This window comes from Octodon degus, unplaced genomic scaffold, assembly GCF_000260255.1.
Source record: "Octodon degus isolate 3935 unplaced genomic scaffold, OctDeg1.0 scaffold00020, whole genome shotgun sequence".
Taxonomy (NCBI): Eukaryota; Metazoa; Chordata; class Mammalia; order Rodentia; family Octodontidae; genus Octodon; species Octodon degus.
Window position 1 is genome coordinate 13,066,249 of NW_004524596.1, and position 16,802 is coordinate 13,083,050.

At 38.8% G+C, this 16,802-nt stretch overlaps 1 protein-coding gene and 1 pseudogene across 1 annotated transcript in view; one reads left to right on the forward strand and one right to left on the reverse strand.

The window, feature by feature from the left end:
* Positions 1-16,802, reverse strand: part of Lrpprc (leucine rich pentatricopeptide repeat containing) — a 116,639-nt gene that overhangs the window by 74,075 nt on the left and 25,762 nt on the right. Inside the window, exons 4-11 of the mRNA XM_004627661.2 lie at positions 9,215-9,336; positions 8,819-8,877; positions 8,008-8,094; positions 6,755-6,881; positions 5,610-5,754; positions 5,163-5,308; positions 4,557-4,662; positions 4,366-4,473 (exon numbers count right to left, since the gene is read on the reverse strand). Coding sequence (XP_004627718.1) covers positions 4,366-4,473; positions 4,557-4,662; positions 5,163-5,308; positions 5,610-5,754; positions 6,755-6,881; positions 8,008-8,094; positions 8,819-8,877; positions 9,215-9,336 — 900 coding nt within the window. The remainder of the gene's footprint in view (positions 1-4,365; positions 4,474-4,556; positions 4,663-5,162; positions 5,309-5,609; positions 5,755-6,754; positions 6,882-8,007; positions 8,095-8,818; positions 8,878-9,214; positions 9,337-16,802) is intronic.
* LOC105741693 lies at positions 9,725-14,866 on the forward strand (annotated as a pseudogene).

The following is a 16,802-nucleotide window of genomic DNA, read 5'->3' on the forward strand; positions in this document are numbered from 1 at the left end:
TAAGGTACAGCGTGGTAACCATAGTTACTACTGTACCACATCCTTGAAATTTTTAATAGTTTCTCATATGATAGATTTTCTAACATCTGAAAACAGGTCAAATTTTTTGCAGATAAAACATTCTTGGGCTGGCTGGACAGCTAAGATGCAGGAGCTGGGGGTTCAATCCCCAGCCTGTCATGCAGGCCCCACCCCCCGGGCTGGGCATAGTGGTATACACCTGTAATTCCAGCATTTGGGAGGCTGAAAAACAGGAAAGATCGCTACAAGTCCAATCTGTGTAGTGAAACCCTGTAGACCCTGTACTAAAATACATTAAAAAAAAAAAAAATCACATTCCAGGTTGGGAAGATAACTCAGCAGCCTAAGCGCCCACCTGGCAAGCACAAGAACCTGAGTTCAACCCCTAGTACCACATGCCGTGCCAGCATTGGAACCCCAGGCGAATCCAGCGGGCCCAGAAATTGGTGTGGTAGCGCTTGCCTATAATTGAGATAGAAGGATCATTATAAGTCTGAACTGTGTAGTGAGACTGTATCCAAAAATTATTAAAAAAAAAAAAAAAAAAAACTTCTTCCTCTATCTAATACTTCATTCTACCATTTATACCAAGCAAATATATTTTATTTGCTTAATTCTTCACTCTTCCACAATTTTTATCAGGGGAAAAGTACAATGTACCCATGCAGATGGTCTGTGTTGCTGAAATCTTTAAGATATTTATATTTCTTAGGGAAGTCACAGTGACTCCAGAAGCCCTGGATTCCTCCGCTGAGGAAGGGTCAGTCATTCCCTCCAGCTCCCTCAGAGGAAAGTGACTTGATTTCTTACTGCACAACCAGATGAAAGTATAGGAATATTTATCAATAAGGAAAGACGTGATTGAACTAAGCTGGTATAGCTATATACATTCTTATTTAAAAATGTATTTCTTGGGCTAAGGACATAGCTCAGTGGTCTATGTGCCTGCCTGGCAAGTGCAAGGACCTGGGTTCAATCACCAGTACTGGATACCAAGCCAACCAGGAACCCTGGGCGCAGTGGTGCACACTGATAATCCCAGAGCTGAGGCTGAGACAGGAGATCAGTACGAGTCCAAGCTGTGTAGTGAAACCCTATACCAAATAAATAGATAAAAAATTATTTTAAAAAGTATTTCTTTTTAACACAAAAGATAAAAAATATGAACTTTTTAAAAAATGGATTCCAAAACCCTAAGAACTCTGAAAGTCTAAAGACTAAACAAGTTAATGAAAATATTATAATGTACCAAAAAAAAGTAAGACTCCAGTAAAGAAAGTGTTATAAGCTTTAACATAAGTTTCCACTGTTGGCAGAGATTTGATCTACCTGACAACTTGTACCAACTATGACTGTCTTCCCCCTATGATTTTCACTCTAACCACTCCATTTACTATTAGGAGATGAAGAGTTTCTTTTTATGAAAAATAAGTTGCTTCTATTTCACTACTTCATGCAAATATAAGATTTAGGCTTTCAGATCACTCCTTTATATATTTTTCCCTTTCAAAATTCTTATTTTTTGTCTGCTAGCTATACTAAAGGCTATAGATTCCTCCTCATTCTGGGCTATTCTTGTTTAGTCCAACTTGCTGAAAATGCTTTATTGTAAATGGTGACTTTTACACACACACGGTGGTACATGCCTGTAATCCTAGCCCTTGGAAGGCTGAGGCAGATCACCCTGCATTGAAGGCTAGCCTGGGCTACACAGTGAGTTCAAGGAGACCTAAACTGCAGGTGACGTTTCCATTTGTGCCACAGAGCAAAATACTAGTAAGATGAGCCATGAACAAGTCATTCTAAGAATCTTAGAGGCAAAAGATGGCTAAATTCACAAACAGAAAAATTCAAGAGAAATTTGATCTACATTATAGAAAATTAAACACTCTTGCACATCCTTCATCACTTCAATCATTACCTTTTCTATGTTATTTCTAACAATTTATAGATGACATTCACTGATCAAAGAACAAGTCCACTACACTAGAAACAATCTTAAACTATAGAAACTACATATAGTCATTTCCCTTTTCCATGAAAGATCACAGAAGACTTATTTCACTATCTTGAAAGATCTCCAAATAAAAACATACTGACCATCTCTTGTACTTTCAGGTCATTATTTCTCAACAAAGCATAAGCTTCTATATTTTTCCAGGTAAAATCTTCATTGAGTAAATAATTTCTTAACTCTTTAAAAAAAAATTTTTTTTTAATGTGTTTAGTACAGGGTCTACAGGGTCTCACTACACAGATCAGACTCATAGTGATGCTCCTAATTTTAGCCTTCCATGCCCAGTCTTAAAATGTCTTTTTTTTTTTTTTTTTTTTTTTTGCAGAACCAGGGATTGAACACAGGCCCTTGTGCTTGTTCTATTAAGCCATATCCCCAGCCCCCAAAATGTTCTTAATATTAAAAAATGGTACCTAAGTTCTCAAGATTAGCTAAGAACTTCTATAAAATATAGCATAATATTTATACAAATATACTACAAAGACATGACAGTATTAAAAAAAAACTTAAATAAGAAGACAAACATCCTCCATCCTATTCCCAACACAACTGACAGCTAGATTGGAAAACCTAAGGTCAGGCACTAATTTTCCTCTACAGTCCTCAGTTTTGTCATTAATGTGTGCTTTAACAAGGTAACTGTGAAATCTAAATTCTCAGATTCTAAGAAAGATGGATTCATAGCTGGACATGGTGGTGGTGCATGACTGTAATCCCAGCACTCAGGAGGCTAAGGCAGGAGAAACGCTGTGAATTCGAGACCAGCCTGGGTTACAAAGTAAGTTGAAGGCCAGCCTGAACTACAAAGTGAAACCCTGTCTCAAAAAAAAGATAAGATTAAAGATGAAGCTCATTTTCTACTAGTTCAACTAGTTGTAACTTTGGACAACAATCACTCAAATTCTTTTACATTTACTAAGTAGTAATAAAATAGTACCCAATTCAAATTTAGACACAAAGCAAATATACTTGATAAACATTTCATCAGTGTACTAAAAGTATGTTCATACTTGAGTGAAGTAAACAATGCTGCTATACACAAAGAGTTTGATGGAATGATGTAAACTTTCTGTGTTTCAAAAACACTGGGTCTCTTGCAGCTTTCAGAACCAGAGGATAGACAAAGAGTTAATCAGCTAGCATATTGTTTTCATAAAGATTTTTCTAAAAAGGATTTAGAGACTTTTATAGCCAGAAACAATTAGGGAATACTTGTTTCACTATTTCCTTTAAACCAGAAGACAGCTATATATTTAAAACAAAATTGCAATATGAAAGTCTGCTAAAAGCACTTTTTTGTTGTTTGTGCATTTTGTTTGTCACCCAATGTCACACTAACAACTCTGCATCTCATTCCAAAGCGCATTATACTGTGAGATAAAATGAAAAAGACCATTTTTTGTTTCCCCAAGGGGGGAAGTACTTCTGTTAAAAGCACCTTTTTATGAGACTACTCTTTCTGAATTACCAATAATGCAAACCAAGGAATTAGATACTGTACTCTAAAATTTAATATTTGTTCAATTTTTATTCATATCCTATAGACATCCCATGTGTACAAGCGAAAAGTATGCTAAATGCTTAAACGTACTTAAGTACCTGAAAGATTGAACATTTCTCTGTCCTTCAATCAGTAGGCTGTCAGGTCATGAGCACTCATTTTGCAATAGAAGTTTTCTTGCTTTTCCTAGTATTGTAGCTAAGCTCAGTTAAGCATATACCAGTCCACAAAGAAAATGGCCACACTTTGTTTTCATAAACCAGATTCCATGTAACTTTCTGAAGGTTAGACAAATTTTAAACACTAAAGAGTTTTTTAAATAAAGTACTATTATTTAAAACTAGACCTATGAGTTTGACTAACAATATCAGAAATGAAGTGAGATTAATGAAATTAAAATGAAAGAAATGTTTTTCTTTTAAATGTTTATATAATACTTCACTAAGATTCAACATAATGTCACATTCACACAAGATCTAATACTCATGAATAAGTATGTGTTCCCCAAGAACTCAATCCTTTTCATACACAAACTCCTGCACAGCTCTCTGAACCATTACAAATCAAAAAGGGCAAAACTGGGCTGGGGAGATGGCTCAGTAGAATAAGCACTTGCCTGGCAAGTGAAAGGCCCTGAGTTCAATTCTCAGTACCACCAAAAAATAAATAAGTAAATCCTTATTTAAAAAAAAAAAGGGGGGGGGGTTGGGGAGATGGCTCAGTAGAATAAGTGCTTGCCCGGCAAGTGCAGGGGCCTGAGTTCAAACACCGGTTCTGCAAAAAAAAAAAAAAAAAAAAAAAAGGGGGGGGGGCGGCAAAACCTAACCTTGAACATTTTTTTCCTTCCGATGTCCAACTAGCAAAGGCCAGAAATAGTGAGTTCTGACTGGAAAACCTTCTTCTTTCAAAGCTTTTATTAGAGCTGTTGCCAAACCTGAAAGAGATACCACAAGATTATCACTCAGATAACCTAAGTAAAACACACTGATGTTGGTTTAAACTAAAACAATACAGTACCGGTTTTATTGGCTTGTAAAGCACAGTAGAGTGTGAACTTTAAAGGAGAGCTATGCATCTGGGCTTCCTTTAACTTCTTACAGTAGTCTGTCAGCTTCTCTGCAGGCTGAGAAAAAGAAAGTTGTATCAATTACATTGCCAAATATCCTACTTAACCTCCTGAAAATATTCTACCACTTCAGAGATGAAAATGTTGAATCTCTCATCCTTTTTGTACTCAAAAATCTTGCAACACAAATACAAGTTTTGTTTTTTAAATGTTACTTAGGACAGGGTCTACAGGGTCTCACTACATAGATCTGACTCATAGTGATCCTCCTGTTTTCAGCCCCCCAAGAACTGGGATTATAGGTGCATGCCACCACGCGCAGTCTCAATCCCAGTCTCAGCACACTCCATGGGTGGGGCCAGCATGGCAGACTAGGGATCAAACCCCAGCCACTGCACTCTACCTAAGTAGGCACTTTAGTCTGCTGAGGTATCTGGCTGGCCCCACAAACAAAAGTTTTTATAATTTTACGACTGATCTAATCTTGTAACATTTTACATGCTATTTTACAGCTAATCACACTATCTCCAAAAAAAAAAAAACCCCAGACAGGATACCGTATTCATGGTCACACAATGTCGTAAAAAGAAACGCCCGAAGTCATTCTGAGTATCTTCCCTTGATACAGAACATGTTAATAAAACTTTCAATGCTGTGTCTTCCAATTTTTCAGTGACTAAAAGCAAAATGAGGTTTATTGCATCTGCAAAGAAAACAGAAACATCTTTTGTTATTAAACTTAGTATTTTCACATGGCAATAATTACTAAAGAGTAATTACTAAAATTAGGAGTTGCAAATATCAAAAGGATATGTCAGACTAAATAACAAAACACTTTCAAATGAAAACATCCCCATGTTCTCATCAACTCACTTTCAACTTATTAAGTCAACTTCTAAGAAACTTAGGTTCACCAATCATAATCTGTTGTTAGAGGATGATCTTATATAAGAAACAGCAATTAATATTTATATAAAAATATACATTTAAAAAAATTTAAATACCTGGAATATATCTTTTTTCACAGGTAAGTTTTTCTAAAATTTCTGAGACATACTGAGGATAACCAGCTTTACTGAAGCTAAAGATAAGTTGCAATAAATCACGGTCCGTAAGGTATAGATCAGACTTCTGCGCCTTCTCCAGAGTCTACACACAGTTCCAGAAATCAGAACAAAAAGTTAGAAACCAACGTTCTTAAATTCAAATGCCAATATTCAAAAGTTTAGAACAAACACCATCAAAAGATTTATAATCTCTTGTATTCATTTTCAGGACTTTCAGGTTAGTCTGCATTCACAGTACGCTCTGATCACAGTTCTCTTGCGAGCTGGCCATGTACACAACACATCTTCACTCTTTCCTCACCTTCTTCCCCTCCTCTCCCTCTCATCTCTCGGTCCCCTTCTCTTTCACAGAAGCCTTATCTCCCACATTTTGGTCCTCTTCTCTTTTCCAAAAGCCCTACCTCCCATTGAAAACTTATTTTATTAAAAACAAAATATTTTATTTCAACAGTAACCGTCACATATCAATGTACCAAAAAGAATTTGCCTTAAGTACTACTCTATATAACTAGACAGCTTTAAACAGAGTTCTGTGAATTTCTGCTTAATGTAAAAGTTTATTAGAAATATTGTATTAAATATATAGCAGACATAATGTAAAATTTAGAATTGTATCACAGGTAACAAAGTTTGTGTCTGAACTTATCTATGCTTCGTTTTGCATTAAGGCTTTATCTTATGATCTGCTCATATACTATTTTGTTTTTTTTTGTTTTGTTTTGTTTTAATTATTTATTTTTATTTATTACATTTATTTATTGTGTGTGTGTGTGGCCAGCTCAGCCCACCAGGGGGTGGGGCTGGCTGGCATGTGGTGCTGGGGGATCAAACCGCAGTCCCTGTGCTTTGCCAAGCTTGTTTCAAGTAGGTGCTTTAGACCACTGAGCCATCTCTCCAGCCCCTCATATACTATTTTGGAAGATGGCAATGTATCAGTTCTCTGAAAACTTGGAGTAGTAATTATAGCATATCAAGCTGTCTTTTGCTTTCAATCAATTAAAAAAAAACTTGCAGGAAAAAAACAAATAAAATGAAATAAAAGTTTATAAAAATGACTCTTATTTCCACGACAGAAGTCATACCTGCTTTACATGATCAATGTCACCCTTCTCAGCATACGCATTCAGTAAGGCTAGGTATGTGTCTGGACCAGGCTCAATTCCAGCCTCTCTCATTACTGTGAGAATATTTTCTGCATTCTCTATATCTCTAGAATTAAAAATCCTAAGATGCATCAACATAATATGAACATGATAAAATTATTCAATCTACAATGCATTAGCTGTGAGTATGGTGGCACATCCTGTACTCCAGCACTCAGAAGGCTGAAGCAGGAGGATCACAGTGAGTCTGAGGCCAATCTGGGCCACATAGTGAGTTCAGGCCAGTATGAAATGTATGGCAAGACCATACCTCAAAAATCAAAACAAGTTATCAGGTTTTTTTAAAATTCAACAATCTTAAGTATTTGAATTATGATTCCAAACAAAAGCAATCATTAAACTGAACAATTAAATTCAATCATTAAACTTGAATAAAGATCATAAATACCTGAAAATATTTTTTTAATGATGTAGAGTAAGATTAAACCATTCACAGTAGCCTCGTGCCTATTAAGCAAGCATTGTATAGCACTGAGGAGAATCCCATCCCTAACATCTGAAATTTTTAAGTGTAATTTTCCTTCCCCAATAAATTGTACATTAGACATTAAATATTGTACACTACCTTATATTAAATGTCATGACTCAAGATTCATTTATTTTATTGAAGATAACAGTTAGCAAAGTCCTCATGAAAAGTATTTTACTTCAGATCAAGCTGATTGTTTTTCCTTCCTCAGTATCAAGAATTGGATCAAGGGCCTTAGAAATGAACTACATCCCAGGGCCTTTTGTTATTTTGAGAAAGGTATTCTCTAATCACAAAGTTGCCTAGGCTGAGCTAGAATTTGAAATCCTCCTGCTTTAACTTCCCAAACTGTTAGGATTACAGGTGTGTGCCACCATGTCCAACTTAAGGTCAATTCTTTAAACTGAGTAATTTCAAATAAAAGTTCTGTACAAACAAGAGCAAGTTTTTAAAATACCAGTGCTGGGCTGCGGAGATAGCTCAGTAGAATAAGGTCTTGCCCGGCAAGTGCAAGAGCCTGAGTTCAATCCCTGGCCCCCCAACTCCCCCCGCAAAATAAATAAATTAAATTAAAATACCAGTGTTTTCTAATTCACATGCTAGATCTTTTTTGAAATGCAGATAAAATGTTATTTGAATTTTCTATAATAATTTTCAAAGCTTAAACTCTGGTTAAGAACCAAAATCTTAGGTTGAATATTACCCAGCTTTTGCATGCCCTGTTACAAGAGCACTGAATACTGCCTCTGTAACTGGAAGGTCCTTAGTTTTCATAAATTCAAGAATCTTGCTGTAAAAAAAGAGAAATGACATGCCTTAGAAGTATACCCAAAACATTTTTCAGATGTATAAATTATCCCTAGGTATGTTTATTTAATATAACACATGCTTATTTAAAAAACTGTAAAATAAAAACTGATTCCCTTTTCATAAAATCCTACTCCTTTAAGTATCAATATGTTCAAGCACTCTAGTTAGAGTTAAAAGGCAGTTTGTTCTACATTATAATTAACCTTTAAAAAACACAAAGTATAATAAAGTATTTATTTAAAAATAAGATTGCACATTTCAATTTATCCCTTATCTCACAAGCCTTCAATCCAAAAGTGCCAATAAACTGTACTTAAGCAGGAAAAGATTGCAAATGATTTCATATGAATCAATGAGACAAAGAGAATATTCTGTTTTATAAATGAATTGTTGAAATGGCTACATTTTCCTTAGAGAAAACTTTTTAAAAAGGTGATGAGCCAGGCTTAATACTTCAAGAATTTCATATCTCTGCTCCAATAAAACAGCATTATTTTTAATTAAAACAGCAATTTTATCTTTTCCTCTTCTGCAATAATTTTAATTTTTATCTAACTCACATTACCAAATTTACTACATTAAATACTTCTGAAATAATTAATCTTATTAAGAAAAAACAAAAGCAAATACACACACACACACACTCTCTAGCTCTACAAAATTTACAGATTTGTTTGCATACACCTACATTTATAGCTGCATACCTGGCACCTTCAATATCACCTACATTACAGTAAGCAGCAATCAGTCTCTGGTAGGTCACCTGTCAATGAAATGGGTTGGTTAATTTTCTTTTTAATATTTTTTGTGAGTTTTAAAAAAGGCATAAAGGAAAAAAAAAGGCATGTAGGGGCCAGGGAGATGGCTCAGTAGAATAAGCACTTCCTTGACAAGCGCAAGAGCCTGAGTTCAATCCCCAGTTCCACAATAAATAAATAAATAAATAAATAAATAAATAAATAAGCAAGCAAGCATTTGGGGCCAGGGAGATGGCTCAATGGAATAAGCACTTCCCTGGCAAGTACAAGGGCCTGAGTACAATCCCCGGTTCCGCAAAAAAAAAAAAATTTAAAAAGGCGTGTACAGTAGTATCTACCTACTCGATTTGGTTGAATGTTTGCTGCTTCCATTTTCGCCAGGAAATCAGTAGGTGAAAATTTATACTTATTTTGAAGATAGACTTTAAGTAAAGCATTGTAGTGACTCACATCATACACAGTACCTACAAATGAAATTTAAGTCACATTTTTAGATCAACATTTAAAATCATTTTCTTTATCAGAACTAAAGTCATGTGTGCCTATATTTTTAAATTTTTATTATAGCATTTCACACCTCTCTTCCTCCCTTCTTCCTTCCCTCTCTCTCTCTCTCTTTTGCGGTACACAGAATCGAACTTGGGACCTTGCACATGATAGGCAGGCATTTTATGCCACTGAGCTGTCTCCCTGGCCCTCAACCATCATATCCTGCCAGAATAGAGCAATTTAAGCAAATAAGACATAATAACTAAATCGCTGTACAGTTACATGTAGCTGCCTGTTCAGATATTTAAAAGGTCTCTTGGTTATAATACTTCTGTATTTAAGTGGGTGTATGAAGCATTCACCATGTCACAGGTAGATTGTGATTACAGGTCTTTAAAACAAGTGGCACTCTTGGCAATTTTTCTTATTTTCTTACCAAGTTACTCAATGCTGTTGTTTGAAAAACACATTCCACCTTAATTGCTGAGTACTAACTTTACCAGTTTCTAACCCACACCCTTTGTTTTCCCCGTGTCCACAAAGCCTAGGGGCCACATTAATTAAGGCTATTGCTCAGGTGTGACACTCTAATCATATCAATCTAGGCTAACAGGCTTCCCTATGTTACCTGAATTTAATTTGATGTCCTTATCCATTTGCCTATGACCACAAAGACCTACTACCATCATAAATAACTGGCTGCTGTCAGTTTATTTTGATCCTCACCCAAAGAGACCTGTTCTATTAAATTAATACTTCTTAGGGCCAGGGATATGGCTCAGTGGAATAAGCGCTTCCCTGGCAAGTGCAAGGGCCTGAGTTCAATCCCCGGTTCCGCAAAAAAAAAAAAAAAAAAAAAAAATTAATTAATTAATTAATTAATACTTCTTTTAATCTTTTAACAGATATAGAATATTTAGGAGGCATAGATCAAAAAAGTACTGTGTATGCTTAAATTTTACAAATGTATTACAGTGAAAGACATACATTGACATTAACCACCCTCAAAATGCTCTCCCTTGATTCAAACACACTTACTCCACTATTCTTGCCACTTTCTAAGCAGCTCTATAAATCCTCTTTTGTGTCTTTAGCTGTACTATCATGGCTGCCTCAATATGCTCAAGAAATTCAAAAACATTCATCTCACATGGTCATTATGACTTCAGGGAAGAGCCAGAAGTCACATGGCACCAGATCTGGCAAATAAGGCAGTTGAGGACACAGTGTAATATTTTTGAGTTCGCATTCTAACCGATGGCACCTGGCAGCAGGATTCACTGCACTTTTTTTTTTTTTTTTAATTTATGTGTGTGTGTGTGTGTGTGTGTGTGTGTGGCCAGCTCAGTCCACCAGGGGGAGGGGCTGGCTGGCATGTGGTGCTGGGGGATTGAACCACGGTCCCTCTGCTTTGCTAAGCTTGTTCTAAGTAGGTGCTTTAGACCACTGAGCCATCACACCAGCCCCTCACTGCACTTTTAATCACACACATCATAAAAACATGGGGGCCTGCCCCATAGCTCAGTTCTTTAAGTGGCTGCTTCAACAAAGCTGTCAGGCTCAGGTTGCTGTGGTTCGATCCCCACAACTCCAGTCAGCCAAACCTGCCCTGAGGGCATTCAGAGCCAAAAAAAAAAAAAAAAAAACACCACAGGAGGATTTCTAGAGCTGCCTCAGAAAGTTGCAAGAACAAAAGGATAAGTATATTCTAAGAGAGGAGGTGGATTATGAGGAAGGTTAATGACAATGTATCTCCTAGGGCCAGGGAGACAGCTCAGTAGAATAAGGGCCTGCCTGGCAAGCACAACATCCTGAGTTCAATCCCTGGTACCACAAAAAAAAAAAAAAAAAAAAAAAAAAAAGAAAAAAAAAAAATGCAGAGACCGGAAGTCGGAATCTTAGTTCTCTTTCCCATCTTGCAAGATGGCGGGTGAAAAAACTGAGAAGCCAGACACTAAAGAGAAGAAACCTGAAGCCCAGAAGGCTTCTGCCAGTGGCACTGGTAAAAAGGGTAAGGTGAAGAAGGCAAAAAAGTCCAAGAAGGGGCAGCCCCACTGCAGCCGAAATCCTGTCCTAGTTAGAGGAATTGGTAGATACTCCCGATCTGCCATGTATTCCAGAAAGGCTTTGTACAAGAGAAAGTACACAGCTGCTAAATCAAAGGTTGAGAAGAAAAAGAAGGAGAAAGTTCTTGCTACCATCACAAAACCGGTCGGTGGGGACAAGAATGGAGGTAGCCGGGTGGCTAAGCTTCGAAAAATGCCTAGGTACTACCCTACTGAAGATGTGCCCCGAAAGCTCTTGAGCCACGGCAAGAAACCCTTCAGTCAGCATGTGCGGAAACTTCGAGCTAGCATCACTCCTGGCACCATCTTGATCATTCTCACTGGGCGTCACAGAGGCAAGAGAGTGGTCTTCCTGAAGCAGTTGGAGAGTGGCTTGCTACTTGTGACTGGGCCTCTGAGCCTTAATCGTGTTCCTCTACGAAGAACACACCAGAAATTTGTCATTGCCACCTCTACAAAAATTGACATCAGCAAAGTGAAAATCCCCAAACACCTCACTGATGCTTACTTTAAGAAGAAGAAGCTGCGGAAGCCCAGACACCAGGAGGGCGAGATCTTTGACACCGAGAAAGAGAGATACCAGATTTCAGAGCAGCGCAAGGTGGATCAGAAAGCGGTGGACTCACAGGTTTTGGCAAAAATCAAAGGTGTTCCTCAGCTCCGGGGCTACCTGCGATCCGTTTTTGCTCTGACAAATGGAATTTACCCTCATAAATTAGTGTTCTAAATTTCTTACTAGGAACCTAATTAAATACCTGATACATTTAAAAAAAAAAAAAAAAAAGAAAATGCATCTCCTACTATAATAAATTCAGTTAAACACTGTTTTTTGATCACTGCTTGTATCATGTTTCAGGTACTCCACTCCACTCTCCACATACAAAAGCTCACCCTTTACTACCACTTTCAGGCAGGTACTATTATTGCCAGTTTATAGAGGGAAACTGACTCAATTGACCGGTGACTGTGCAGACAGAAATATCAGTAGGATGAGCCATGAAAATCTAATTATTAAAAAAAAGTTTTATACAGCCATATAGGTAACCATGTATGGGTCAAATATCTCTTATACATAACAAGGTTATCACAGAATATCTGAAATTGTAGTTTAAAAAAATTATTAAACTCAAGGTGAACTCTAACAATGGCTGACCACAGCTCCAAAGTTGCAGGAAATCACATAATCTTATGATGGATTTTTCCCTCTATGTTTATGAGAGAGATTGGCCTCTTTTTTGGTTGAATCTTTCTCCAGTTTTGGTATAATACTTGCCTCTAGGAATGATATGGGGAATACTGCTTCCTTTTCAATTTCATTGAAGAATTTGAGGAGTATTGGGATTAAATCTTCCCTAAATTTCTTATAGAATTTAGCTGTGAATCCATCAGGACCTAGGCTTTTCTTTGTTGATAAGCTTTTTTTTTTTTTTTGTATTTTAGGGAAGGGTCTCCAGGGTGTACAGGGTCTCACTACTAGATCAGACTCGTAGTGATCCGCCTGTTTACAGCCTCCCAAGAGCTGGGATTATAGGCGCACGCCATCATGCCCAGTCTCAGCAGGCCCCAGGGGTGGGGCCGGCACGGCGGGGGGGAGGGCGATGGATGGGGAGGGCGAAGGATGGGGAGGGCGATGGATGGCCCCTGCTTGCAGGCGCTTTAATCCGCTGAGCTATTTGGCCCGACCCTGTTGATAAGTTCTGATTACATTTTCAATTTCATTGGCTGCTACTGGGTTATTTTTATATCTTCTTGACTCAGTTTTGATAATTTGTACGTATCTAGGAATCTGTCCATTTCTTCTGTGTCTTCCATTCTGTGAGAGTAATGATTTACAAGCTACTGATGATCTTCCAAATTTCCACAGAATCTGTAGTTACTTTGCCCTTTTCATTCTTTATTGCTTGAATTTGAGTTTTCTTTCCTCTTTTTGAGGAAGTTGGCTAAGGGTTTATCAATTTTATTTAATCTTTCAAAGAACCTGCTTTTTTGAGATGGCCGCCCTCTGCAACCCAAACTTGAGTCCTGGTCTCTCGCTTTCCTTTCCAGGCAGCACCGAGTGTCACCACCTGCTCCACCACCTTTTCCACCAACTACAGGTCCCTGGGCTTGGTCGGACCCCCAGCCAATGGGTCAGGCAGGCCAGCAGTGCTGCCAGCATCTACGCCAGCGCCGGGGGCTCGGGCTCCCAGGTCTCCATGTCTCACTCCACCATCCTCAAGAGCAACATGAAGTCCACAGGCTTGGCCGCAGGACTGGCTGGGGGTGTGGCCGGCATGAGCAGCATCCAGACTGAGGAGACCATGCAGGACCTGAACGATCACCTGGCCTCCTACCTGGAGAGTGAGGAGCCTGGAGATGGAAAATTGGAGGCTGCAAAGCAAGATCTTGGAGCACCTGGAGAAGTAGGGGTCCCCGGTCAGAGACTGGGTCATCACTTCAAGACCATCAAGGAGCTGAAGGCTCAGATCTTCGTGTATTTATTTATTCTGTTTTCCTAATGTGTGAGTTCACCACTATAAATTTCCCTTGAGAACTGCTTTCATTGCTCAGATCTTCGCGAATTCTGTGGACAACGCCTGCATTGTCCTGCAGATTGACAATGCTTGTCTTGCTGATGATGACTTTAGAGTCAAGTATGAGATGGAGCTGGCCGTGTGTCAGTCAGTGGAAACTGACATCCATGGGCTTCATAAGGTCATCAATGACACCAATATCACTCGGCTGCAGCTAGCGGCAGAAATTGAGATCCTGAAGGAGGAGCTGATATTCATAAAGAAGAACCATGAGGATGAAGTCAGAGGCCTTCAAGCCCAGACTGCTGGCTCTGGGTTGACTGTGGAGGTGGATCTGCCCCAAATCTCAGGACCTTGGCAAGATCATGGCTCTTAGCAAGACATCAGGGCTCAGTATGACACGCTGGCTCAGAAGAACTGAGAAGAGCTGGACAAGTATTGGTCCCATCAGACTGAGGACAGCACCACAGTAGTCACCTCACAGTTTGTTGAGGTTGGAGCTGCTGAGACAATACTCACAGAGATGACGCGCACGGCCCAGTCCTTAAGAGACTGACCTGGAATCCAAGCGAAATCTGAAGACTGGCCTGGAGAACAGCCTGAGAGACCCGGAGGCCTGCTACACTATGCAGATGGAGCAACTTAATGGGGTCCTGATGCACCTGGAGTCTGAGCTGGCACAGACTCAAACAGAGGAGCAGCACCAGGCCCAGGAGTACAAGGCCCTGCTGAACATCAAGGTCAAGCTACAGGCTGAGGTCGCCACATACCGCCGCCTGCTGGAAGATGGGGAGGATTTCAATCTCGGTGATGCCCTGGACAGCAGCAGTTCCTTGGTGCAAACCATCCAGAGAACAATCAGCAGCAAAATCATGGACAGAAATTTAGTGTCTGAGACCAATGACATCAAAGTGTTGAGACACTGAAGCAACAGAAGTAGGGTGCCCTTGGGAAATAGCTAGCAAATAAAAATTCAGAAGCATTTTTTTTTTTGGACCGCTCAGGATGCCTTAAGGGCAGGTCTGGTAAGGCATGAGGATCTGGGGCTTGAACCTCAGAATTCTGAGACTGACTGCTTTGCTTAAGCAGGCACTTAAACTGAGCTAATGGGCAGGGCCTTGCAAATAAAATTCAGAGGTCACGGGGGGGGGGGGTGAGAACCTGCTTTTTGATTCTTTGTATGTTTTTGTCTCAACTGCATTAATTTCTGCTCTATTCTTTACAATTTCCTTCCATCTTTGAGCTACGAGCTTGGTTTGTTCTTTTTCTAGAAGACTGTGGTGCAGAATTAGGGTATTTATTTATTCTCTTTCTGTTTTCCTAATGTGTAAGTTCACCATTATAAATTTCCCTTGAGAACTGCTTTCATTGCATCCCACAAATTCCAGTAAGTTGTGTTTGAATTTTCATTAGATTGTAGATACTGTTTAATTTCATCTCTAACCCATTGTTTGCTGAGGAGGGTGTTATTTAATTTCCATATGTTTCGGGGGCGGGGGGTTGCCATCGTTAATCTCCAGTTTCATTGCACTCTGGTCAGATAATATGTATGGGATAATTTGTTTTCTTGCATATACTTAAAATAGTCCCATGTGCAGCTGAAAAGAATGAGTATTCTGATGTTGTTGGGTGGAACATTCTGTATATCTACTAAATCTATTTGTTCAAAGGTCTGGTTCAGTTCTGCTACCTCTTTGCTAATTTTTTGTCTGCCTGACCTTTTTTTTTTTCTTGGTGGTACCAGGGATCAAACTCAGCACCTTGCACTTGCCAGGAAGGCACTTACAACGCTGAGCTATATACCCCTGATCTCCTTGACCTTCTTTTTGAGATTAGAGGATGTTATGGTCCCGTTAAGACTGTGATATTCTTTTTCTTTTTGGCTGGCTCAGCCCACCCTGAGGGCAGGGCTGGCGTGGCATATGATATCCTGGATCAAACCACAGTCCCCTATGCCTTCCTAAGCTTGTCTAAGCAGGTACTTTAGACCACTGAGCTTTCTAACCAGCCCACTGATCATTAGATTTTTTTTCATGTCCATTAAAGTTTGTCTTAGATAGTTAGGTGCTCCCATATTCAGTGCATACATACTTACGACTGCTATCTCTTCCTCTTAAATTTTTCCCCTAACCAGTACATAGTGACCTTTATCTCATCTGATCATTCTTGGTTTGAAGTTCAGATTGTCTGCCAACAGGATAGCTACCACTGCTTTTCACTAATTTTTTTTTTTTTTTTTTTTTTCAGAACCAGGGATTGAACTCAGGCCCTTGCACTTGTCAGAGAAGCGCTTAGTCCACTGAGCCATCTCTGCGGCCCCTTGTTTTTTTCTGAAGTCCTGGAGCTTGTAGTATTGTTTTCCATCCTTTGGCTTTCAGCCTATGAATTTCTTTATGGGCTAAATGTATTTCTTGTATACTGCATATTGTTGGATTTTGTTTCTTAATCCATTCTGCCAATCTATTTCTCTTAATTGGTGAATTGAGTTCATTTACATTGGTGGTTATAATTGATATGTATTGACTCATGTTCATCATGTTATGTTCCTATTGCTGGTTCCCTATTTTTCTCCTGAGTTTGTTTGGTGGGTTCCTTCCATTGTCATTCTTGGAATTGTGGTCATTTTGATCCTTTTCCAAAATACCTTTTAGTATTTTATGTAGGGTTGGCTTGGTTGTCATTCACTTTGATTTGTTCCACAAGCTAAGGAAATTGCTAAAAGCCCAGGTAAGTAGCATCTATTCTGGCTTTCCATTGTATATTTCTGTTGAGATCAATGGCCAACCCAATGCTTATGAGGGTGCAACTTCACTGATATGTTGGCACAAGGAATAATTCTGTATGTGCCAGGATGTTTTTCTA